Here is a 26144-nt window from a genome sequence, read left to right on the forward strand (position 1 = left end):
TAACAAGGATAATATCGACCCGCGAAGGCTCATGGGGCAAAGTACCATGAGTATACCCCACTCAACATGTCTAGAGACCACATCCTTCAGAAGTGCATTAGCATGGAATTCAAAGAAGACGTTGAGCATCCTTGCAAGACCAACAAACTACCTGGGATGGATAAAATAAGGTATTTCTGTTTTCACTATTTTTATGGCCACATAAAGGAGGAATGCATCGAACTGAATGTTGTGATAGAGGATTTGATCTTAAAGGGAAAGTTGAAGAGGTTCAAAGCATGAAATGAATGGGGAGCCCATTCCTTTTATACACAAACCCATACTCTCATGTCATCAGGGCACATAAGCTCTAAAAGAAAGTATGAAGAATAAGGAATGAACCCCGACCTCGGGGTGTTTGATGATAAATTTGGTAAGTGCACAAAGTTGTAATAAGTAATAAAGTGATAGTTATCATCTCCACATAAATTGTTGTCAACTCAGAAATTTACTAAAACTATTTAAATTAAAAAGCAGTAAAGGGTTTCAGGGTTGCAAGTTTGATTTGTCTGCATAATAAGAGTAGTAGTTTATTGTTGACAACTAAAGAGTTTGATTCATATGTTTAACGGTGATCAGGAGTTTTTGAAAAATTAAGTTAGCATACAACAAACATTGGTAAAAAAAAAAAACATACAACAAACATTATAGTGTGAAAATGAGGGTAAAAGCATAAGTATAGGTGCTTGCTAAAGTTTTTGAACAACAACTTAGACACAAAAACAAGGTTATCGAGGTGTGCCATCGGGAAAAGGTTTGAGAGCATCTTGGTTCCCATTAACATAATATTCAACAATTGCTTTCATTCGCCGAAGCTTATCACGGTGGTAATTCAAGTGAATAATTACCGGTTTCAATTTACTGAGGTTAGCATCGTTCCTCACTGTCCTGAAAAGAACTCTGCTGTTCATAAAAAGATATATATCCATAGTTCTTTTAGAAGCATGAAGCCCGTCATAACCAGGATGCGACGGATAAAAGAGTTCCTCGTTGAAAACGACTTGGTCCCATGCTTTCTCCTTCGAAAGTCGTGCTGCCACACGGTCCAAAAGCTCAATTGAAGGAATGGTTGGTCTGATATAGAAGAAACCACAATTGTAAACAAATATCCTCCTGGTATAAACACCACTAGACCAACCCATCCCAGGGTCGTCGAAGACATCGTTGTAACCATAAGCTGTCATGTTATCATGACCATCACTCATGGACTCAACATCTGAATCACGGTATAGATGATCAAAAGGATTCTGCAAATATACAATGTCGATGTCTGAAAGAAGAACACTATATCCCAACTGCAAAAATTCTCTTAGAATATGAAATTTGAGCGTGGAGACAGCCGCGCCGTTGACCATTTTTCCAACAGTATCAAAACCATTGTCCGGGTCTCTTTGGTAAAATGGGACTTTATTCGATTCACAAAACTTTGCAATCTCATCGTCTAAGGCAACAACTAGATAATTAGGTATACCAACTCTCTTGATATTGGTGAACCAGACCTCGAGGATCTCCTTCACATTTGAGTTTGCAAGGGTAACTATAATCTCTCGTTTAACTGCGATTTTCTCTAATATCTTTGCCAATCTTGGGTTCACGGATTCATCAGGAGCAACATTAGGACTGGTTCTTATTGCCTTGACAGTACCAAAAGGTCCAGCTTTTTCCTCTTTAACTGATGCAATATGGTCTTTCCCTTGCTCTGCAAGCCGAAGCCTTTCCGTCATCTCCCTCAACTGTTTTTTCAGCTCTGCATTTTTATCTGATAACAGTGCCACAAATTCTGATTTTAACATGTTAACTCTATCTGATGATTCACATTCAGCTGAATTTTCCTGCCAAAAGAAAAAAATATAAAAAATCATTAAGAAACAAAGAAGCCATTGGAAAAAAAGAAAGCTAAGATGCATCCTATAAGCTGATTTTGGGGTTATGGTGTTTTGAAGATTTAGAGATTAAAGCTGTTTGGTTTCTTTATTTTTTTTTAGTTTTAAAGTTATTTTGAAGTTAAAAGTTGTTTGGCAAAATATTGTATAAAACTTTGAATTTATTATTTTTTTTGGTGGTGGTGTTCGGGGTTCGAACCCGCGACCTTGCATATATTTATACATTGTTTATATCAACTGAGCTAAGCTAGAGAATAATTTATTTTTTCTTTTTCAATTATACTGTATAACAAATTTTGTTATAAGAATATCATATTTTTGGTGTCATTTAAAAAGATAAGAATTTATATTATATGATATTATATTTGTTACATTGTTGGTGTCATTGAAAAAGATATGTTTAATTTTTTTAATGAGAAAAAGATATGCATAGTTTGTTACAATATAAATGTGTAAAATATATATAAGTATAATTTTTTTAGGCATCTATACTAGTACTTTAATTAAAATCAAAATTATATAAAAATAATAATTGTACGCATTACGCAACACTGAAAAAATTATACGCATTAGCGTAACAAAAAAAAACAGACATAAAATATTACTCTAAACGCTAATGTGTGTGTATATTTGTTAGGTTGAAGAAAGGGAATAAAAATATTTGGTGTCATTCAATGACAGCATGAATAAAAATATTTGTGAGGTTGTGATACTTAAACGATATTAAAATTAAATATATAAGTGATAAAAGATAATAAAATTCCTTCAAAAATAGATAATAAAATTAAATTGATCCTCCTTTAAAAAAAAATTATATGGACCCGTTCAAAAAAAAAAAAGGAAGAAAAAAACAAATTAAAATATAATATTAAAAAATAAAAGATAAGGTTGCCCGCATGAGTTGAAGAGAAGTGCTTGTGAAATAAATTACAGAGAAGTCGGTTTTTGAAGTAGCATTCAACAACTTTTGTTTAAAGCTCATTCTATTCAATTTTATGCATTCTAAAAAAAGTACTTTTTTTCGAAAATACTTTATTGATATTGTGTTTGGTCTAACTTCTCCTTAAAATTATAAAAAAGCTGGAAAAAAAGTCGGGTCAAACGATACCTAAGTACTTCCATTATGACTCTTATTTTGATTGAGTTGCAAGCCTCTCACATAATATTGATAATGATGAAGAAAGGTATTATAAAATTACAAGTTGAAATCATAATTTCAGTAAAAAATCATTCCTTGTGTTTTGGCTAAAGTTAAAAATATCAACATTTTCATTCTTTCATTTTACTTTTACAATTAATCATCTATTTTTGATGTGACTTCATTTATAGTATATATAATCTTGTCATTTGATCAATCTGAATCTCTTTTGTTAGTGCAACTGACATCGATGAGCAAGCTTTGTAGTTATGTGATGCACATATGTTTGTGAAGGAAAGACAATCTTTCCTTCACGTATGTTGGATATCATATGTATCTAGGTTATGTGGAAATAACATAATGCTATAGATTTTCCGTAATAAAGAATCATCATTGAATCATTTACTTTATCACATAATGCTTAATGTTTGGTGATGGTTGAAGACCAACAAACTTAATACCGTTGTTGATTTTTTAATTGATAATTTAAATAATATTGTAAAAATAATGTCGCCTTTACAATATACTACTAGCAGACATGCACATTAAAATGGTAAAAAGTAATTAAGTCTAGGGTAAAATTGACAGAAAAATGGTTACACTAACACACAATTTTAAATGGGATTTAGTTAATTTTTTAATTGATAATTGAATTAATATTATAAAAATGGTCGATTGTTTTAAATGAAGGTTAAAACCGGAAAATAAATAGTAAATAAACGGACACTAATGTGCACTGTTTATCTGTTTTTCTACTGCATTTAACTGTATATAAAAAGATATAAAATTTTTGGGATATAGTCCGATCAAATCTTTTTGGCAAATAATATTAATATAAACATTTTAAATATAAATATAATTGTTTGTTGTTTCAACTTTCAATTTATAACAAACAAAATTAATCATCATTATCTATTTCAATGACACAAACAATATGACAAAAAATATAATCTAATTTTTTTTTTAATGACACCAACAAAAATCTTTATTATAGAAACAGTTGTTTAAAAATGTAATTGGGATGATGAAAAAGTAAGTATAAATATACTCATCTAGTTTGTTACACTTTTTAAATGATAAAGAAAAAAAAAAACAGACATACATATCGTGTTTGTTACATTTTATTAATATTTAAATTTACTCTTATCTATTTGTTAAGATAAAAAGTTGAGGGCATTTTTGAAAAGAGAAAAAGCCAACTAATAAAAAGTTAAAAGGGATTATTTTCTTTATATATAATATTAATTTAAACTAAATTTTTAATTAATAATTTAAATTTGGCTGAACTCTTTTGGTCCCTTAACTTATTTTTTGGTTTCGTTTTGGTCCCTTAACTATTAAAAGTTTCGTTTTGGTCCCTTAACTTACTTTTTGGTTTCATTTTGGTCCCTTAACTATTAAAAGTTTCTTTTTGGTCCTTTAACTTACTTTTTGGTTTCGTTTTGGTACCTTAACTCTTCCTCCGTCAACCACTTTGGTCCTTTATGTTAGGATGAATGTATTAGAGTTAAGGGACCAAAATGAAACAAAAAAAAAAGTTAAGGGACCAAAACGAAACCAAAAAATAAATTAAGGGACCAAAACGAAAATTTTAATAGTTAAGGGACCAAAAGAAAACCCAAAAATAAGTTATGGGACCGAAACGAAACTTTTAATAGTTAAGGAATCAAAACGAAACCAAAAAATAAGTTAAGGAACCAAAAAAGTAATTAAGCCTTTAAATTTCCATTATAGCGGTGTTGTTCCTATTCTAAAATAATGTAAAAGGGTAAAATTGTGAATATAATAATTTACAATCTGATGACAGTGAATGATTAAGGATCATTAAGTTGCAAGAAAATCCCGTAAAAACTTGAGTTTCTTTTTTCTGGTTGAAGGGGAAGTTTCCATCACTTCACCTCAACTATCATGGCTGGTGGCTTTCACCCTTCACTATTTTGGGCATTGGTTAATTTTATATCTGTTTATTTCTGTTGGCGTTTCAGTTTTGTGACCTTTATAAATATTGTATAAACTCTGTTTCTCGTGGCATGTCTTATGCTAGGAATGAGTTTTTGTGGTGGTAATATATTTCATTTTAGCCTCTTCAAAAAAAAATAAAATTAATGTCATGTAATAATTAATTCATTTGGATGATTTTATATCAACTCATCGTATATCCCGTCATTTAAAATATGTTATATCATCATTTGTCAATATAAATTTAAAGAATGGATCACGAGAAATGGGGGAACTAATCCCGTGAACAAGTAAAAATATGAGTGCAATATCAAACGTGTTATTTTACCATGACTTCATAATATTTTTGGTGTTAACAATTTCATATCCTCGCGTAATCTAAAGTTTATCTCAAAAGGTTCGACATTTGATGGAGTTCATTAACGACCTAACTCAATTGCTTGATTTGTCACTTTATCTATAATACATTTTTTTTTTTTTTACAAAACTTTATTTGTAATACTTCTATACTATATTACATGGTTTTGGCCTGAGTTTTTCACTTCCATATCATTAAGTAAGTTTGCCTATAAAAATGCTATTTGTTGATGTCATTAAAAAATATAAGAATTTATATTATATTTAATATATCGTTGGTCTACGTTTTTAAGGAGAAGCTAGACCAAACACAATATCAATAAAGTACCTTCGAAAAAAGTACTTTTTTTAGAATGCATAAAATTGAATGGAATGAGCTTTAACCAAAAGTTGTTGAATGCTACTTCAAAAAACTATTTCTCCCCAATTTATTTCATAAGCACCTCTCTTCAACTCCCGCTTGCAACCTTTTGTTTTATTTTCAATATGCTTTTTTCTTCCATTTTATTTTATTTTATTTTTTTTAACCGGTCCATTTAATTTTTTAATGAGGTTCCATTTAAGTTTATTATCTATTTTTTAAGGACTTTTATTATCTTTTTATCACTTATATATTAATTTCAATATCTTTTGATCATCACAACCTCGAAAATATTTGTATTCATGCTGTCAATGAATGACACCGAATATTTTTATTCCCTTTCTTCAACCACGGAAATACACACACGTTAGCGTTTAGAGTAATACTTTATGTTCCTCTTTCTATTTTTTTTTTTTTGTTATGCTAATGCGTATAATTTTTGTTAGTGTTGTGTAATGCGTATAATTATTTTTATAAAATTTTGATTTTAATTAAAAGTACAAGTATAGTTGCCTAAAAAAATTATACTTGTATATAATTTACACATTTGTATTGTAACAAACTATGCATATCTTTTTCTTATTAAAAAAACTAAACATATCTTTTTCAATGACACCAGCAATGTAACAAATATAATATTATATAATATAAATTCTTATCTTTTTTACCAACACTAAAAATATGGTATTCTTATAACAAAATTTGTTATAGAGTATAATTGGAAAAGAAAAAACCATTATTCTCATTATATATACACACATATACATATTATAGATATATTCTGCAGCTCCACAATTCTTTTCACTGAGGCACCTTGCGAATACCCTCTTGCCAAAATCAATCAGGTTCTTTCTTTTCATTGTTTTGTTAATTTAACTATTTATTTTATAACATTCTTTTTTCAATTGCTCATAGTTGATACCTATTAGATGTATATTATTGTATTGTATAATAATTAGATTGTTCCATGCATGTTTTATTTTTTAATCCGCTTACTCTATTATCTATAAATAAATGCAGCTATGACTACCAAAGAAAATATTTCTTCTAAATCTGAAAATTTAGAAAAAGCAAAGTGGAACGGATTCAATAAAAATGGGAAGAAATACATGACGAATTCAATAAAAATGCTAGTAAAAACTATACCAAAAAACAATTGAAAAATAGAATGGATAATTTGAGAACGGATTGGACTACCTGGAAACAATTAATTGGTAAAGAAACAGGGCTAGGATGGAATACCGAAATAGGAAATATTGATGTTGATCCTGCTTGGTGGGAGGCTAAAATTAAGGTGAGTATTATGAATATTTTAATTTTACTTGGTGAACATTGAGTAAAAGAAGGGTTTGTCTAAATCTCCTTTATTGGCAATGCAGGAGAATGTGAAATATGCAAAATTTCAAAGTCAAGGATTGGAATTTCGTGAGGAATTGAAATTTATATTTGGAGAGATTGTGACAACAAGTTAATGCCAATGGACACCAGCTTTAGGGGTGCCACATGAATCTAGTGGCAAAAATGTTATTGATGATGTGCCACTAGAAATTATTGAATCAGAAGAGGATGATATTATCCCTATGGAAAGTAACAAATCAAGAAAGAAAAGAAAGGTTTCACCAGATATGGGTGAGAAAGTTACAAAGGGTAAGATCAAGGTTGGGACTGCAACAACGATGAGAAACACATTTGAGCGATTAGTTCAAGCAGCAGAAGGTCATAATGAAATTGAGAAGGCCGAAATTGTAGCAACATCTAATGTGATGTTATCTTTGAATATATGATTGAGCGTGACGAAGAAAGCAATATAAATGAAGAAATCAGTTCATATAATCCAGGAAGAGTGCAAGATGGAGACTACATGAATAAAGTTAGAAATCAAATAGGAGTTGCGTTGACGGAGAGTAGAAATGTTTGAGTTTGTGATGATTTATGTCTTTTTAAAAATAAAAAAAAAAGATGATTATTGTTTTTAATTTTCCAAACTACTTTGATATTATTTATGTTATTATTTGAGCCTCCTTAAATTATTTCTCCTATTCAAATATTTAACGTCGTTTATATGATGATACAAATTTGTATTCATGTTACACAAAATAAACGTCATTGAGTAAATATAGTATTGGTAAAAATATATCTTTTATATTTTAAACATTTTTTCCCTTCAAAAAATATTTTAGACATTTTTTTATTTATTATGTTAATTCATAATGAATTCAAAGTTTTTTTTATTTATAAACAATGCATAAATATATGCAAGGTCCCGGGTTCGAACCCCAGACACCACAAAAAAATAATAAATTCAAAGTTTTGTACAATATTTTGTCAAACAGCTTTTAACTCAAAAATAACTTTAGAACTAAAAAAAAAAATAAAGAAACCAAACAGCTTTAGCCTTTTATCTTAAAGAACTTTATTTTAACTTTGTTTTAAAGTAGCTTTTAGACCGAAAAAAAGTCTGGCCAAACAGTACCTAAATCAATAAAATCAAACACAATTCCACAATGACCCACAAGTTGTAAAAGCAGCAAAATCAAACTCTATCATGCAACATGCAATATGCAAGAAGTTAAGAGAAGACAATTTAAAAATGAAAGAAAAACACGAAAGATGATAGTTAATCTTTGATGAAAATGAAACCTGGGTCTTGGGTACAGCAACAGGTAGGTGACGAATTGAGGTAATAGATTGAGAAACAAAGAAGTCATTAGGAAAAAAGAAAACTATGATGCATCCAATAAGAACTCCAATGATTACAGTGGTAATGATCCTTGATATGAGTAGAGATTGAGGGCTGTTCTTCATCAAGGGTCCTTCTCTTTCTCTGCGCTCAATCATTGTATCCACCACCAACTCAAAGACTGAGATTGAAATGGAAGTTTTGTTTTGTTCTGGTTATATAGGGTTCTGAAGCTTATAGGAGGGTTAATAATTAAGAAATGAAGAATTGGGTGGTCAGTTTGAGCACAGATATTCACTTTGAAACTGAATTTGATTGAACTACTAGCCTCTCAAATATTCTTGATGGGAATATGAGAATCCATCTATACCTATATATAGATAAAGGAATATGTGATTTTGGATTGATATTTTCACTTTCAAATTTATCCTATAAATTATTATATTTACAATCATAGCCCTTCTATTAAATTATTAATTGTAACTTATGAACCTGACAGGACCGACCCAATTATCCTTTGGGTCGTCCATAATAAATGAGTTAAGTCAAGATCCACAGAGGTGATTGGGTTGTCAGGCCAAAATAAGACCAACCTCCGGCACCACCTTAAGAAAAATAGCACATCACAACGGCGTGCTAGGTAGGGTAACGACCTTCTAAATATCTGGAACCACCTCGATTGCACTAAAGCGATGATGCGCTTCACCACCTTGAGCGTAACCACTATTTGGATAGTTATCAAGTCGTTCCTACGTAGAGTGACCAAACCTAACCTGGACAAACGCCCCCGCCTATCTCGGATCTTGTTAGACGGAATAAACCTTCATATATACAAGAGTTATTCCTACTTACAAGGGATTCATCTAAATTTGATAGGGGCTTCCACCTATCTCAGATTCGATTATTCCGATCCACCTTGTTATGTGGTTTAATTTTATACTTGTCCCTTTGGTTTGGTGGAAAAGTGTCATACCTTATAGTTCATTATAACATGGTCTATTCCGAAATAAAAATAATTTATTGTGATTATTTTTTTAGTTTGAAAATTACCAGTATTATGCGTCCGTCTTTCCGCTTTTATATTACATATAATTGAATATTTATTTTATTGTATATGGTTATAAATTTTCTAAAATATACAATAACAAATATAAATTTTAAATACATTATTCCTATTACTTTCAACAAAAAAAAAAATACATTATTCCTATTGTGATGAAATTGTTCCTATAATATAATAAAAGAGATAAAATTATTTGCAAAGACAATAGTTTAAATGAATGGTATAATTGAACGAAAAGTACTACATTAAAAACATGTATTATATTTGTAAATGCATAGATAAAACAAAACATAGTACAGTATAACAACTATAAAATAAAAAGACTGAGACTGTGCCATATGCAAGCGTTCCTTACGTTAACTCCATCAATAAATATTTCATGACTCATTCTCGTGGCATTTATATAATATTGTTATTCCTTTTCTTTCGTATGCATCAAACCAAAAACAAATATCACTATCACTATTCCCGCATACCAATGAAAAAATTTCACTTGAGTCCATTATACGATAATTGAACATGTGCATATCTCAACGTGACACCATTAATTGATTGGGTAAACAATTTTTTAATTATTAAAAGTATGCATGGTGCAATTATACATGAAGGTCTTTAATTTTAATCACCATATTTTCAACTGTTATGGAGATTCACAGTGGGGGCTTTACGACTATTGAGTTGATTCTATTAGAAAAGTCTTTACGACTATTTCTGCAAGATATCGAACTATCGTCTGAATTTTTAATACGAGCTATCGAATTCTATGGTTCATTAAACCTAGTATTATGGGAATTTTAAAATCAGTCGAGTGACACTAAAAAAAACTAACACGATATTGTAAGGTGACATCTGCATTTTAAAATGTGTTTTGATGCATGTTACTTAACGCCATCTATACCATGCTATTCCCATACTCATATTGCTAGTATTACTCAAATATTTTTTTATTTTTTTGAAATAGAAACTAGCTACATATTTACTTTTGCATTATCGTCAACTACTAGCATGTGAAAATTCATGAGCATGATGAATTATTAAATGATAGATATGTCCAAAAATTCTTTCCAAAGGCAGTCAGTATGAAATTAATCGTATATGTCAATCTGATTGTCACGGGTTACTCATAATTCTTCCCTTTTTTTTTTTTTTTTTTTTTTTCCGTTTACCATCATAATTTTTCCTTTAACGCGCATATACATGATGTATCCACCACACACTGCAATTTATGATTATTTTTTTTTTATGAAACTCTTTGAATAGAACAAGTACAAGAATAGAGAGAAGGAGAAAAGAAGAGAATAGAAAAAGATTACAAGAACAAGAATAGAGAGAGGGAGAGAGAGGAAGAGAGGAGAAGAGTATTCTATTCTCTTTAGTGTATATGTATGTTACATGTGAACTTTGTTTATAGAAAAATACAATAATATGACATAAAGTTAGTAGTATGCACCAATAATCCAAAAATTAATAGACACGTAAGAATTAAAATGACATTACTAGAAAAGAAATACCAACAGAAGATTTATGTGGTCATTTAGGATGTTTTTGATGTAATTAACGAAGAAATTATGCAAATCGGCAAAACAAAACATCCGAAGATTTATGTGGTCCTTAAAAAGATGAAGAATGAAGATTCAAGAGGCCTCAAAAGACTTTACAAATGGATGAATTTTGTTCCCAAGTTCCAAGACATATTACACAAAAACAAACACTTAAAACGGCGAAGGAATTAAACATGCATTTTCAGCAAAGAACGCACTCAGAAGCGCCTAGGCGCACAGAACGGGGCGCCCAAGAACCTAGAGTCCGCAGGAAAGCGCCCATGTGCATGGGAAGTGGCGTAAGACCCCTGACATGCAAGGCACATGCGCCTGGCGCATGGGTATAGGCACTAGGTGCCCAAGACTTGTGGCTCAAGTCACTGTTTTGTGACTTTTTTCTGAAGTAAGCTTGTGATTTCAGCCCCAGTTCAAGTGGAAACTTTACCTATAAATACTATCTTCCTCGTTCATTATTTCTCGTTTAGAACTGGAGTAGTTCAAGAGGAAGACGACCACTAAGAGCTATTAGCAGAAGTTTCTCTCTCCTCTCTCCAAGTATTTCTAGGGTAAGGTTTTATTTCTTTTGTAATTAGTTTTTAGTTACCATGGGTAACAAGAATAGGGTTCTAAGATGAACCTCTATTTTATTTGTTGAATAATTATTTAATTTATAGTTGTTTATTCAATTATTTTATGTTCGCTATTTAGTTTTACTGTAGTGTGTAAGATTTGTCTCCTCTAGAGCGCAACCCTAGTTTATGCACTTAGATAGTGACATGACCTAATATTGATATTTTTATCTGTCTATCTAGGAAGTAATTAATTAGTAATTAGTGAAAGATACTGAAAGTAAGTTGACCCTAATAGAAAGTACTTAAGAGGTGACATTACTAATATTCGTAAAATATACTAAACCTAGGATGTAACTAGTTAGTAATTTAGGAAACAAGTGACTTCATGACTTAATCAGCCCAGTAACTCCATTTTTCCTCGCACCTCGGTAAGGTAGACTTTGATAGGACTTCTCGTTTATAGAACTACCGAGACGGAGAGTGTGTTATGTACTCCTAAGATTCCTAGATGGGAAACTTTAGGAACACTGGCCACCATACCTTTGGAAATTCAGGAACGCCAACTTAAATCAATGATTCAATTACCTCTGAGGGAGTAAGACCCCACACGTAAGGATCACCGTGTGACCAGCAGGTGCAACTCAACAGGCAGAGGGATTGACCAAAATCAACGGAGAGAGTAACACCCTACATGTAAGGATCGTCGTGTGACTAACAGGTTCAACTTGACAAATTGATTAGGTTATCACGTCCCGACAGACTCATTACTTAGAAAGTCTACTTAAAATAATTGAACGCGACTTGACTATTATTTAATTCGAACAAATGAATAGGGGGATTTGAAGAATCCTAACCGCTGCTAACATTTATGCAACCAAAACAGGTAACTTACTCTGTTGCAAACAGATAAAAATTGCAAATCTCTTAACCCTAAACTCTTTTATATTATTTTATTTTAAAATAAGTAAAACGAATTGTTTGGAAGAATCGACAATCCTTATGGATACGATACTTTAATTACACGTTATTACTTGATAAACGATTTGGTACACTTGGTAGACTCATCTGTCAAATTATTGACATTAAATGAGCGTTGAATGGGAGGCAACCCATTGTGTTTTTATTTTATTTTCTTGTATAATTTTAATTTCTAGCTAAATTCATCATATAACTTACTCTTTTCTAGTTGTACCTATGTAAATTTTATTTGTATGAATTGCATAGCCTTTTCATTTCCAAAAATTTCAAAAAAAAAATTTGTCATACAAAATTCTTTGTCCCACTAATTAAGGCAGAGAGCTAGCTTGCCTCAAAAGTTCAAGAACATGATAACTACTTGCCTCTATTATGGAAGATACTCACCATAATTACCATATATTTATTTATATCATAACTAGTGAGAATTTGAGCCAAATATTTTCTAATTTTTACTAAAATATTTCATATATGAGTGTATCCATGTTTAAATGTTATTTTCTTGGAGATTTTAGTTGTTCTCTACATTTTATCGGTCGTATTATCATACACACAACAAGACACTTATTTGTTACTCTGAGCCTTTTTCAAGACACCCTTATTTATTGTTATCCTATATATCTTAAACCCCTTTGAGTCTCTGTGCAATAATTTTTTGTTGTCCTTGTGACAAATCATGTATCAAGTTTTGAACCCAAAATGCTATATCTATTTGATTTCTTTGAATTTTGGTAGAATCTTAAGTTCTTGGTATGATTTGAAACTATGTTTAAAGTTGCTCTTTGAATTTAACAACATCTTAAACTTGAGGTTGGATATTATCAAAATTTGGTTATAAAAAAATGAAAAAAAAAAATTAGGAAAAGAAAATGTAGACAAAATCTTCGAAAATTAATCAACATAATAATAATAATAATAACGAGCCAAAAATAAAAAATTTAGTCTCTTCAAAGAAAGAAAAAAGAATAAGTAGTTCTACTATTATCCGTAGTTTGAACCTAAGTCCAAATTTTTTGTTAACCTACTTTCCCAAATATATCTCTTCTTAAATTCAACCACATTATAACTTTTAAAAGACTGTTTAGAATTGCTTCAAGTTCATAGCAAAATGCATTAGCATGTCAATTGGAGTGGAAAAATATCATGACCAGCCCTACTACATTTAGTCAGATACATGATTGAATAAAGTATGGTTGAGAGTATGATTATCTTCTCTAAGTTTGTCCTGCATGAACGAAAGTGGTAAGTTAGTCAAAGTCGGAAGTGAAACGAATAATGATTTTAGCTCCTATTTCGAAAAGGTATATCATCTAAAAATTTGTGCAAATTACGACTTATTGCTATTTTGTTACTTAATGACAAACAATAGTTTAAGTTTGGGGTTCTGATCAGTGGCGTATCCAGGACCCTAAGTTAGGGGTGCAAAATTTAAAACCCCAATTAATAATATAAATATATCTATTTACTATTATTTTCTACTTTTTATTTATGATAATTGAAATGCACAAACAATTAATATGTGTAATTGGATAAAATTGTCATTATCTTTTCTTCTTAAATTGTGTAAAACGTGCTGAAAATTGTAAACGGGTTCAGCATTTTGTAATATATATTACATTTGCAAATTTTAAAACCAGCTCTCATTCTAGCTTAGTGGACACAGATGGTTGGTGCAAACTTAATAGGTGAGGGTGTGCAAATAGTAACAAAGTAGGACTATTTGGGGGTAATTTAGAAAATTTCAGGGGGTGCAGTCATCTACATCCAGCTCCGCCCCTCGTTTGTGATGACAACTTATTTGATGATATTTTAGCTATATTTTAGGACAAATTTTATGGTACATCCAATATATTTGAGTGTATCAGTACACTCATTCTTTAAATTAATAGTTAAATGAGTTGTTTTTTGAAGAAAAATATTATTTTTTTATCATTTATAATTATAATAACTAAATCTTATTCATCAAAAGTGTCAACGAAATAAAATTATTATTTTTTTTTTTGAATTTTTATCACTCATAATTGAGAACATTTATTATTTTTTACGATAATATGTAAAAAAAGTTACTATGATTCTTATAAACAGTAAAATGATGTTTTTTCTTATGAAATGTTGTTCTATAAAATATAAATATTGACAAATAGTTATTTACTACATAAAAAATGATCGTTGATTTATAAAATTAAGATGCAAGAGTACCGGTACACCTCATCTTGTGAGTGTACCGTAGAAGTTCCCTTTTTAGAGGTTTTAGAGGAGTTGATCATGGTTTAAGAGTCATTTTGTATTATTTTCTTTTGAGTCATTGTAATTCCATTTCTTCCCAAAATCGACAACTTCATAGCTGTTTAGGAAAATCAAGACATTTCATGAAAGAAAAAGAATAAAGAACAATGATGTTTGAGAAGGTTTATGAAGACAATACATGATGGGTAATTTATGTCCAAAAACATATAATGGACGGAAAACACCCAATTAATGAAGAAAAACGGCAAAATTGACATATTTTCCTAGGCCATGCGCCGCTGGATGCACCTTCCATAAGGCAATGAATTCCATTCCCATTGCGCCCTCGCACATCGCCGCAGGAAAATTGCTTTTTTTCTTGTTTTTCAAGTTGGGCCGGTGGATAAAGCCACAAATTCTTGTGCAAACCTATATTGAATTATGGCGATAAATAGAGAGTCTTACACACACTATTATTCATTCAAAAACATGGCAGTGCAAGGTGAAGGCCAACATCAACGAGCAACAAGAGTTTGCTTCATCCTCTCCTTTATTTCTAGAGTATGTTTTGTACTTTTTCTTTACTGATGTATTATTTAGTTACTATGAGTAGTTAAACACTCTAAGGTTACGGTTCTAAGATGAACCTCTTTATTTGTCGGTGAAATTAATGCAATTTCTTTATTCAGTTATGATCAAAATCATATTTTATTTTCAATTGTTCTGATCGTCATAATTCTTCTAGACCCAAGGTTTGATAACCCTAAATGTCTATGTATGTCCTATAGATTAAGGTATAAGAATGATGATCTTGCTTTAACCTGAACAAGAACAATATAAACTTTGCTTAATTATCTTTAATTAATTATGGTTAATTAGAGATTTTACAACGTGGGTAAATTGCACATCATTTTTTAAAGGTAATCTAGACCTCATCATAAAGATTTCATGTATTTTCTAATGCCTTTACTCAAAGTTCCAAACCCCGTAACATTGCACAAAATCCACTACTACATATATAACATTTAGCAACATTTGATCGGTAACATACATAAAAATGTCACTTTTTCGCAATTCTTAAAATATTTTTCAAAAAAACTTATCAACACCATTACACTTTTTAATTCATTTAAACAATGTAAAAGTTGTTGCGTTTTTATATAAAAAAAGGTGTTGCTTGTTACTAGTTTTTGATATCCTAAAGTTAATTACCTTGTTTACCACAATCAAATCAAGCTTTACATTTAGAAGTCTCTTTCACTCGTTCCCAGAGAGATAACTCATCTCAATGTTACAGTCAATTCTGGAACAATGGAACTTCCATCTCCTGAATTGTTACTCAATCTCAATTATGTTGTAGACTTGTAGTTGGCTTGCTAACAATGTGTTTATGAGGATGAGATAAAAACACCAGCTTAGACATAAGTATAGGTGCTCGTTAAGTATACAACAAACATTATAGTGTGAAAATGAGGGTAAAAGCATAAGTATAGGTGCTCGTTAAGTATACAACAAACATTATAGTGTGAAAATGAGGGTAAAAGCATAAGTATAGGTGCTCGTTAAGTTTTTGAACAACAGCTTAGACATAACAAGGTTATCGAGGTGTGCCATCGGGAAAAGGTTTGAGAGCATCTTGGTTCCCATTAACATAATATTCAACAACTGCTTTCATTCGCGTAAGCTTATCACGGTGGTAATTCAAGTGAATAATAACCGGTTTCAATTTACTGAGGTTAGCATTGTTCCTCACTGTCTTGAAAAGAACTCTGCTATTCATAAAAAGATATATATCCATAGTTCTTTTAGCAGCATGAAGCCCGTCATAACCAGGATATGATGGATGAAAGAGTTCCTCGTTGAAAACGACTTGGTCCCATGCTTTCTCCTTCAAAAGTCGTGCTGCCACACGGTCCAAAAGCTCAATTGAAGGAATGGTTGGTCTGATATAGAAGAAACCAGCATTGTAAACAAATATCCTCCTGGTAAAAACGCCACTAGACCAACCCATCCCAGGGTCGTTGAAGACATCGTTGTAGCCATAAGCTGTCATGTTATTATGACCATCGCTCATGGACTCAACATCCGAATCACGGTATAGATGATCAAAAGGATTCTGCAAATATACAATATCGATGTCTGATAGAAGAACACTGTATCCCAACTGCAAAAATTCTCTTAGAATACGGAATTTGAGACTGGAGACAGCCTCGCCGTTTGGAATTTTTCCAACAGTATCAATACCATTATCCGGGTCTCTTTTGTAAAATGGGACTTGATTCGATTCACAAAACTTTGCAATCTCATCGTCTAAGGCAACAACTAGATAATTAGGTATACCAACTCTCTTGATATTGGTGAACCAGATCTCGAGGATCTCTTTCACATTTGAGTTTGCAAGGGTAACTATGATCTCTCGTTTAACTGCGATTTTCTCTAATAAATTTGCCAATCTCGGGTTCACGGATTCATCAGGAGCAACAATAGGATTGGTTCTTAATGCCTTGACAGTACCAAAAGGTCCAGCTTTTTCCTGTTTAACTAATGCAAGAAACTCTTTTTCTGTCTGGTCTTTCCCTTGCTCTGCAATCCGAAGCCTTTCCGTCAACTCCCTCAACTGTTTTTTTAGCTCTGCATTTTTATCTGATAAAAGTGCCACAGTTTTTGATTCACATTCAGTTGAATTTTCCTACAAAAGAAAAAATAAAATCATGTTTGTGAAAGAAGAAAGCTAAGAGCATCCAATAAGAACTCCGATTACTACAGTGGTAGCGATCCTTGATTTGCGTAGAGATTAAGGATTGTTTTGCATTAAGGGTCCTTCTATTTCTTTGCGCCCAATCATTGAATACACCACCACCTCAAACTTTGAGACTGGGGTGTTCCTCTGATTATGGCGTTGGGTTTAAGTTGTCAATGAACAATATCATCTCAAAAATAGATATCCCACAATTCTGAAAGTCTGAAACTTAATATATGACCATCAAATTCTGAAATTTTGAGTCAACTAAAATCAGTAAGATCAAACACAGTATCACAATGACCACAAAACAAAAACAGTAAAGTCAAAAGATATAAATTTCGAGTCAACATAAATCATGCAAGACCTTAAAATTTAAGAGAAGACCCAAATTTAAAAAATGAAAGATATAATCTTTGATGAAAATGAAACCTGAGTCTTGGGTCCAGCAAAAGGGAGGAGACGAATTGAGGTAATAGATTGAGAAACAAAGAAGTCATTAGGAAAATAGAAAAGTAAGATGCATCCAATAAGAACTCCAATGATTACAGTGGTAACGATTATTGATATGAGTAGAGAATGAGAGTTGTTCTTCATCAAGCGTCCTTCTCTTTCTCTGAGCCCAATCATTGTATCCACCACTACCTCAAAGACTGATATTGAGAATTTGAGATGGTAATTTTGTTTTGTTCTGGTTATGTAGGGTTTGATTGAACTACAAGCATACATTTATACGACCTATATATAAAGGGATATATGATTTTCGAGTGGTTTTTTCATTCTCAAATTTATCCATCATTAAACTATTCTATACTTTATATGAAATTAAGTTAAGCGACTGTAATTTTTCTTATAAATTACATAAATAATTATGGTTTGACTTTTTTCTTTCATTTATATTTCTCATTTAAAATATTTTTTTACTATTTTTACCTTTTATATAATATTATTTAAATTATTAAAAAAAAAATCTCATTAAAATGAAACTTCCCATCTTACCAACAAAAATAAAAATAGGAGCTACTACATTTCAATGGAATATTATAGGCTTAATACATCATTTGGTCCCTTATTTTTTGTTTTCATTTAGTCCATAATTATAAAGTGTTTCAATTTGATCCCATAAATCTCCTGTCGTTTAGTATTTTGATCCTTGCAATTAGTTTTTTGATGTCTAATATTTTTAATATGATTACAACCGTTCGATTGCAGGTCCATAGTAACACGTGTCAATGAGCAGGGGTGTTCACATTTAAATTGATCGAAGTCAAAATCACAAAACGATATATAATATTCTAAAACTGCACAAAATGGAATAGGGTATATAATCTTTTTAGATGTGTGAGGCACTGTTATTATAATCTCTCTATGTATCAAAATTACAAATACATACACATACATATGTCTCTATTATGAGAGTCATTTTGGTAATAGAATTTGTTTTTAAATAGTCAATTTAATAATCAAATGTATTTTTCGTTGTTAGGCACTTGATTTCTTTTACATTTCAATACAATTAAGAACTACATTGACAATGTTTTAAACATTCAAGGACCAAAATTATTGTTTGGTTGTATATTATGAAAACCGTTAAAATCGAACATCTGCTTCATTTTTCAAATTAAACCAAACCACAGATATACAAAATTTCTTTCTTTTTTACTACTATGAAATATTACATTAAAATATTTCTTTTGAGGGATTTTAAATAATACTTAATTCCATAAAAAAATACTTAATAGTTTAATTTAATATACTTTTGTCGCTATTTTATATGTTTTGAACGTAATCGATTACTCTTCTATCATAATATTAATTTTTAACATATTATATTTTAGACTTAAATACAATTTTGTTTTCTCTATTTTTTTTGTGAATTCACCCTCCACTTTTAAGATCAATGGAACCCTGCTTTAGTCTGGCCTTCCTTTTCATCATTCGGATAAAAATCAATCCAAATTTTTTAATTTTACTTTTAAAATATATGTTTTCGAATCTTTCCCTAATAACAATTGATTTTTCAATAACCACTAATAGTCAACTACGTTGAATAACTGATATTTTCAGATAAAACTCATAAGTAGTTTATTTCCTCTTGTTCATAGCGTATGGAGATGTTGTAGCTATAGGTTAAGGCTCTAATAGAGAATGTAATTGAAGTTAGCAATAAACTAACTAGTTGAATTTGTTAAAAGTTAGTTAGGAGTTTGATAGAGCTAACAATTGTCAAATTAATGAGTTGTGGACATTTATTGAATAATAAGCAATTGTGAATCGTTTTTTTTTGTAGGTTTGCTCTTCCATTTTCATAACTGAGGAGGGTTTTGGTCAACTTTTGAAACAAAAAAAATCATCTCTCTTCATATATTTTTTTCTCTATTTCAATTTAAATAAGTGAGTTTTTCATAGACCTAGGTTTTTTCCTTATGATTTTATCGTTTGAGCATGACTTTATGTTGTTCGTCGTTTTGTGCGGTGTTGTTTAATTTTTCATCTTGTTGTAGTGTTCATTTGGTTCTTATTGAAAGATCGGCTCTTCAATGAATGACTTGTGCGTCAATGTTGCAAATCCGGAGGCATGAGTATTATTGTCACTTTAATTTTATCATATTATTTGTAGATATATTGTTGTTGTATGCTATTAACTTGAATGTCGTGAGCTGATTCAACTTTTATGTTTTTAGGGATGTTGAATGATGTACCTTATCGATTTAAATGAATAAATAGTTGTTTTTGTAAATAAAAAATTGTGAATTGCTAAGTAAGCAAATAGTTTTGAATTGCTACTTATTATAACAAAATAACCGAAAAAATAATTAAATTGAGAGGAATGAAACAAAAAACTATACAATACAAAATGGAAAGGGAGTATTTTCTCAAAAAAATAAAAATGGAAAGGGAATATATCAATTTTTGTCTTGTACAATATTGCAAGAGTTGTGTGAATTGTTAATTTTTTTTTTAACTTCATTAATTTCCGAAATGTTGGAAATTAGAGTATTAGGTTATATAAATCCTGTCAATTGGGCTAACATTATTCTTTTTGGGTAATTCCGGTCTAACATTTTCCTACTCCTAACATGTGCATGTATGAATAATTAGGTATAGCTACGGATAGTAACCGGCAGCAGCTACCCCATGAAAGTAAAATAAAGAATCCAAAAGATATATACAGAGAGACGGCGAAGAATCCAAAATACAACAAATTTCGTCGAACCATGAACCACAATTATACAGAGAGACGACGAAGAATATCAACAATGAAAATTTCAGTTTATGTGTCTTCAACCTCCACCACGAATGAAGCTTAATATTATTAAGAAGTAGGTCCTAAGATGATGCTTTGTTATTAAAAATTCTCGAATTACGTTCTTTTTAGATGACCCAAGGACAAATCATCCGTACACAACCTGAAAGTAAGAATGAAATTTCCAACTTAAAAGCATGTGCACCAAAAAATTGTTGCGTGTGACAACTCATATCTGTAGGACAATTGTAGACAAACCCAACCATCGATTCAGCAGAGGATTAATCATTTCCACTTCCCCGCAACCGCCTGAGCATAATGTAAAACCAGTTAGAATCACACCTCTTTGCATTAAACTGTCCTTTAATGTTAAAAATTGATCTCATCTTTTTCTTTTTAATGATAAGATTGATAACAAACGAGAGACATGGGAGAAAAAAACTTGAGAGGAACCCATTGCAGTATGCTAGCCACCTTTGATAGTACATGCCTACTTCTAGGCGAGGGACATACAATAGCATTTGTTTTGGGACTAAAAGAAAATCTATACTGTAAAAAGAAATTTAGTTTTGTTTTAGGAAGAATCTAATACAAAACAACACGGTATGATATTTTTTTAAAAAGAGGGGTAGACATTGGATCGGGTCTGGGCCCGCCCCCAATCTGAGACAACCCATGATGGTCAATTAAGACCCATAGGCGGTTGTTTGATTTAGAAACTAATCAAGACAACATGATAACAAAGATGAGTGCTTCAAACTGATGGATGGTTAGGTGGAGGGGTTTAGAATTGACGACGTTGTTTATTTGTTTGGGAGGAGTGTTGTCAGGTGTTATCTAATATTTTGTGCATGATGGGGCAAAGGATAAGTGGGGGTGGAGGTTGACGCCATAACAAGGTTGTACAGCTAGTGATGGGGCAAAGGATAAGTGGGGGTAGAACAAAACAGTTTCTTTAAAGGTCTTTATTTTTGTGTCGTGGCTTCTTTAGAATAGGCTTTCCATGAAAGATAATTTAGTTCACCGGGGTATATTATTCATCGAAATGACAATTCAGAATATGCGAATCATTTATTTTTTTGATGTGAGTTTAATTTTTTTGGAAATCTTAGGATTTTCGTGAGGCAATGGTTTGGTATCTACTAAGTGAATCCCTCTAGTATGTCTGATCACATTCTTCATTTTAGTAATTTGGGTGGTTTTTCAAAGTCAGCTCAAAAAAAGATACAATTGGTGTGGCTTGCTTGTGTGTGGATAATTTAAAAGGAAATGAACAACAATTGTTTTAATAACAAGGAGGAGGAATCAATTGATCAACTAATAGATAGAGTTAGATTATTGTCTTACGGGTGGTTGAAAGCTAAGAATCCTTGTTTATCTTTTGATTTTGGGTTGCGGCCTAATGAGTTGTTTCTTTAGTTTTTTCTTAGTTCGTGTCTGCTTGTAAAAATATGTGCTGATGGGAATCTTTTCGTGGTCTAAACCATATTACTTATCTGTTTTTCAGGTACATATGGGTGGTTCTTTTTTACTTGCCATATCCTTGATAAACTTTTTTAAAGTTGAAGGGAAAAGTGTCTTGAGAGAAGAATAAAATGTTTAGTGTGTTTGTAGAATGTGACTTTTGACTTTCCTTACTCCCTCCGTTTCAAAATATAAATTCAATTTTTACAATATGCATTATTCACTTGACTTACTTTGACCATATTTTTTAACTAATGTATAAATACAAATATTAGCATGTAAGATGTTGTTTGATTTGTCTCGACAAATATTTTCAAAATATTAAATTTTTATAATTTTTTACTTTAGACAACTAAAGATATTAACAATCAAAATTGTGCATTGCCATATGTGAAGTGATTGACTTGAACATGTATTTTGAAACGGAGGGAACACTGCATTGCAATGGGAACTCTAATAATTAATAAAGTAGAGAATAAGAAAAAAAAATCAATTTTCATGAAAAAGACTCGTTAATAAGATTTAGAAATACTCATATCCATAGTTCTTTTAGCAGCATGAAAAAAAAACCATTAACTCGTCTCAATGTCACAATCAATTCTTGATCCATGGAATCTCCATCTCCTAAATCGTTACTAAATCTCAATTATTCTTGCTAACAATGTGTTTACGAGGATGAGATAAAAACACCTTAAAATATTAAATTAGCATACAACAAACATTATAGTGTGAAAATGAGTGTAAAAGCATAAGTATAGGTGCTCGTTAAGTATTTGAAGAACAACTAAGACACAGAAACAAGGTTATCAAGGTGTGCCATCCGAGAAAGGTTTGAGAGCATCTTGGTTCCCATTAACATAGTATTCAACAACTGCTTTCATTCGCGGAAGCTTATCAGGGTGGTAATTCAAGTGAATAATTACCGGTTTCAATTTACTGAGTTTAGCATCGTTCCTCACTGTCTTGAAAAGAACTTTACTATTCATAAAAAGATATATATCCATAGTTCTTTTAGCAGCATGAAGCCCGTCATAACCAGGATGCGACGGATAAAAGAGTTCCTCGTTGAAAACGCCTTGGTCCCATGCATTCTCTTTTGAAAGTCGTGCAGCCACACGGTCCAAAAGCTCAATTGAAGGAATGGTTGGTCTGATATAGAAGAAACCAGAATTGTAAACCCATATCCTAGTTGTATGAACGATACGAGACCAACCCATCAGAGGTTCGTCAAAGACATCGTTAAAGCCATAAGCTGTCATGTTATCATGACCATCGCTCATGGACTCTACATCCGAATCACGGTATAGATGATCAAAAGGATTCTGCAAATATACAATGTCGATGTCTGATAGAAGAACGCTATATCCCAACTGCAAAAATTCTCTTAAAATACGAAATTTAAGCCCAGAGACAGCCGCTCTCCCTCCTATTTTTCCAACAGTATCAATAGCATCATCCGGGTCTCTTTTGTAAAACGGGACTTTATTTGATTCACAAAACTTTGAAATTTCATCGTCTAAGGCAACAACTAAATAATTAGGTATACCGACTCTCTTGATATTGGTGAACCAGACCTCGAGGGTTTCCTTAACATTGGAGTTTGCAAGGGCAACTATGATCTCTCGGTTTACTGCAATTTTCTCTAATAAATTTGCCAATCTCGGGTTCACGGATTCATCAGGAGCAACATTAGGATTGGTTCTTAATGCCTTGACAGTACCAAAAGGTCCAGCTTTTTCCTCTTTAACTGATGCAATATGGTCTTTCCCTTGCTCTGCAAGCCGAAGCCTTTCCCTCAACTCCCTCAACTGTTTTTTTAGCTCTGCAATTAAAATGTTGGATCTTTTTGAGGATTCATATTTAGTTGAATTTTCCTGCAAAAGAAAATACAAAAGTCATGTTTATGAAAGAAGAAAGCTAAGAGCATCCAATAATAACTCCAAATATTACAACGGTCAGGACTATGGATCATTGATTTGCTTAAAGAATGAGGGTTGTTTCACATTAAGGGTCTTTTAATTTGATGAATTTGGTTCATGAATCAATTGAGTCGAAATTCACTTAAAAATTAAATTTGTTAAATAAATGAGTTAAACTTGAACTATGTATAATTCAACTCCAATTCTCTCTACCTTTATTTGACAAATAATATTAAAATAAGCTTTTTGAGTAGTTTAAATATTGCTCAGGTTGTAGTGGTGTCGTTAATACTTTAATTTTCAATCAATAATCTAAATAATAGTTTAAATGAAGAAAAAAAATTTGGAAGTGTAAAATCCATAAAAAAATTCAAGATTTGTTTATAGGTTTTGGTGGGTCGATTGTTTTTGCTTCGAGATCGGAAGTCAATATCTAGATTCAAGATTTTTGGCAACATTGATCTCTTGAATTATTGAATTTATTGCATGATTATTTCTTCCAGGGTTTAGAGTGTTACATGGGATATATGGGTTCTCTTTTGAGTATTTCGCTTATGTATGACACTGTTTTTCCATGTTTGTCGCAATCTTGTTTGTTTTTGTTCATCTTGAACATGGACTTGGTTTTTTTTTTTATAAATTTTGTCGTTTAAAAAAAAATCATAGATTTGTTTACAATTATAAATTAAATAAAGAAAAAAAATCATCCAAACGAATCGATTTAAAATCAATCTAAACTCCCAATACCATATCAATTAATGACCAAATAGATGAAAATTTTAACTAGCATTTTTTTCTTAAAATAAAGTTTATTTAATACACAGCCTATAAACCTCTTCAACTTTTAAAGTATGTGGGAGCTTAACAATATCAGCCACATCTAACAACCCAAATCATCTTCAGGTGAGTGTTTTATCCCTAATCAGATAAATGAACCAAATATAGGAAGCTTCTTCTTCAATATAATTAAACAAATCTGAAAGTCTGAAGCTTATTATATGACTATCAAATTCTGAAATTTTGAGTCAACTAAAATCAGTAAGATCAAACACAATTCCACAATGACCCACAAAAGCAGCAAGATGAAACGTAGTATCACAAAGACCACAAAACAAAAACAGTAAAGTCAAAAGATATAAATTTGGAGTCAACAAAAATCATGCAAGACCTTAAAATTTAAAAATGAAAGAAAAACACGAAAGATAAATAATCTTTGATGAAAAAGAAACCTGGGTCTTGGGTCCAGCAAAAGGGAAGAGACGAATTGAGGTAATGGATTGAGAAGCAAAGAAGTCATTAGGAAAAAAGAAAACTATGATGCATCCAGTAAGAACTACTATGATTACAGCGGTAACAATCTTTGATATGCTTAGAGAATAAGGGTTGTTCTTCATCAAGGGTCCTTCTCTTTCTCTGTGCTCAATCATTGTATCCACCACCACCTCAAAGATTGAGATTGAAATGGTAGTATTGTTTAGTTCTGGTTATATAGGGTTCTGAAGCTTATAGGAGGGTTAATTAAGAAATGAAGAATTGGGTGGTCAGTTTGAGCACATGTATTCAGTACTTCTATTTCTAAACTAAGTTCGATTGAACTAAAAGCCTCTCAAATATTCTTTGATGGGAATATTAAAATACATCAATATATATATAAAGGGTTATGTGATTTTGGAGTGGTTTTCCTTTTTCAAATTGAGAAATGATATTGTATAACTATTTTATACGACAACTTTAGTGATAATTTTCTCTCTTATATTCTTCCCTAAAAACAACTTTCTCTCTTATATTTGTCTTGAATTTTTACTTTATTTCTATTGTTTTGGTTTTCGTGTCAATACATAATTTTTTCTTTATAAATTTATGGTTGTCATACAAATGGTTGTTCAAATACACACCTCTTTCAAATTTTTCCTTCATTAAACTAGTATATCCTTCTTTTAAAACGTGAACATTCATATGTAAATGGATCAATAAAGCAAA

The 26144-nt window shown here is 31.2% G+C and overlaps 2 protein-coding genes and 1 long non-coding RNA gene across 4 annotated transcripts; 1 reads left to right on the forward strand and 2 right to left on the reverse strand.

The window, feature by feature from the left end:
* Positions 1-651: 651 nt before the first annotated feature.
* Positions 652-8745, reverse strand: LOC25492733 (arabinosyltransferase RRA2). The gene is made up of 2 exons (XM_013600933.3): positions 8378-8745; positions 652-1871 (listed from the first exon to the last, which is right to left on the reverse strand). Exons 1-2 carry the CDS (start codon positions 8573-8575, stop codon positions 768-770), a joined length of 1302 nt encoding a protein of 433 aa, XP_013456387.2. The 5' UTR covers positions 8576-8745; the 3' UTR covers positions 652-767.
* A 7409-nt stretch (positions 8746-16154) lies between these two features.
* LOC120580235 (uncharacterized) lies at positions 16155-16383 on the forward strand. The gene is made up of 2 exons (XR_005645936.1): positions 16155-16225; positions 16288-16383. It is a non-coding gene; the product is annotated as an uncharacterized lncRNA (long non-coding RNA).
* LOC25492736 (arabinosyltransferase RRA2) lies at positions 16192-25762 on the reverse strand. 2 transcript variants are annotated; one of them, XM_039833779.1, is made up of 3 exons: positions 25394-25762; positions 23966-24119; positions 16192-17308 (listed from the first exon to the last, which is right to left on the reverse strand). In XM_039833779.1, exons 1-3 carry the CDS (start codon positions 25589-25591, stop codon positions 16392-16394), a joined length of 1269 nt encoding a protein of 422 aa, XP_039689713.1. In that variant the 5' UTR covers positions 25592-25762; the 3' UTR covers positions 16192-16391. The 2 variants fall into 2 exon arrangements, with proteins under 2 accessions (XP_039689713.1, XP_013456390.1); XM_013600936.3 differs by lacking the exons at positions 23966-24119; positions 25394-25762 and adding an exon at positions 17967-18258 and having other exon boundaries at positions 16192-17483.
* Positions 25763-26144: the final 382 nt, after the last annotated feature.

Source organism: Medicago truncatula, chromosome 4, assembly GCF_003473485.1.
Source record: "Medicago truncatula cultivar Jemalong A17 chromosome 4, MtrunA17r5.0-ANR, whole genome shotgun sequence".
NCBI lineage: Eukaryota > Viridiplantae > Streptophyta > Magnoliopsida > Fabales > Fabaceae > Medicago > Medicago truncatula.

What these genes read in the sequence shown, in the direction of transcription:
- LOC25492733 (XM_013600933.3), bottom strand. Translation starts at nt 8,575, where the DNA reads ATGATTGAGCGCAGAGAAAGAGAAGGACCCTTGATGAAGAACAGCCCT. An exon ending in TTGCTGTACCCAAGACCCAG is followed by an intron (nt 1,872 to 8,377) that starts GTTTCATTTTCA and finishes TTCTTTTGGCAG; the next exon opens with GAAAATTCAGCTGAATGTGA.
- LOC25492736 (XM_013600936.3), bottom strand. Translation starts at nt 18,164, where the DNA reads ATGATTGGGCTCAGAGAAAGAGAAGGACGCTTGATGAAGAACAACTCT. An exon ending in TTGCTGGACCCAAGACTCAG is followed by an intron (nt 17,484 to 17,966) that starts GTTTCATTTTCA and finishes TTTCTTTTGTAG; the next exon opens with GAAAATTCAACTGAATGTGA.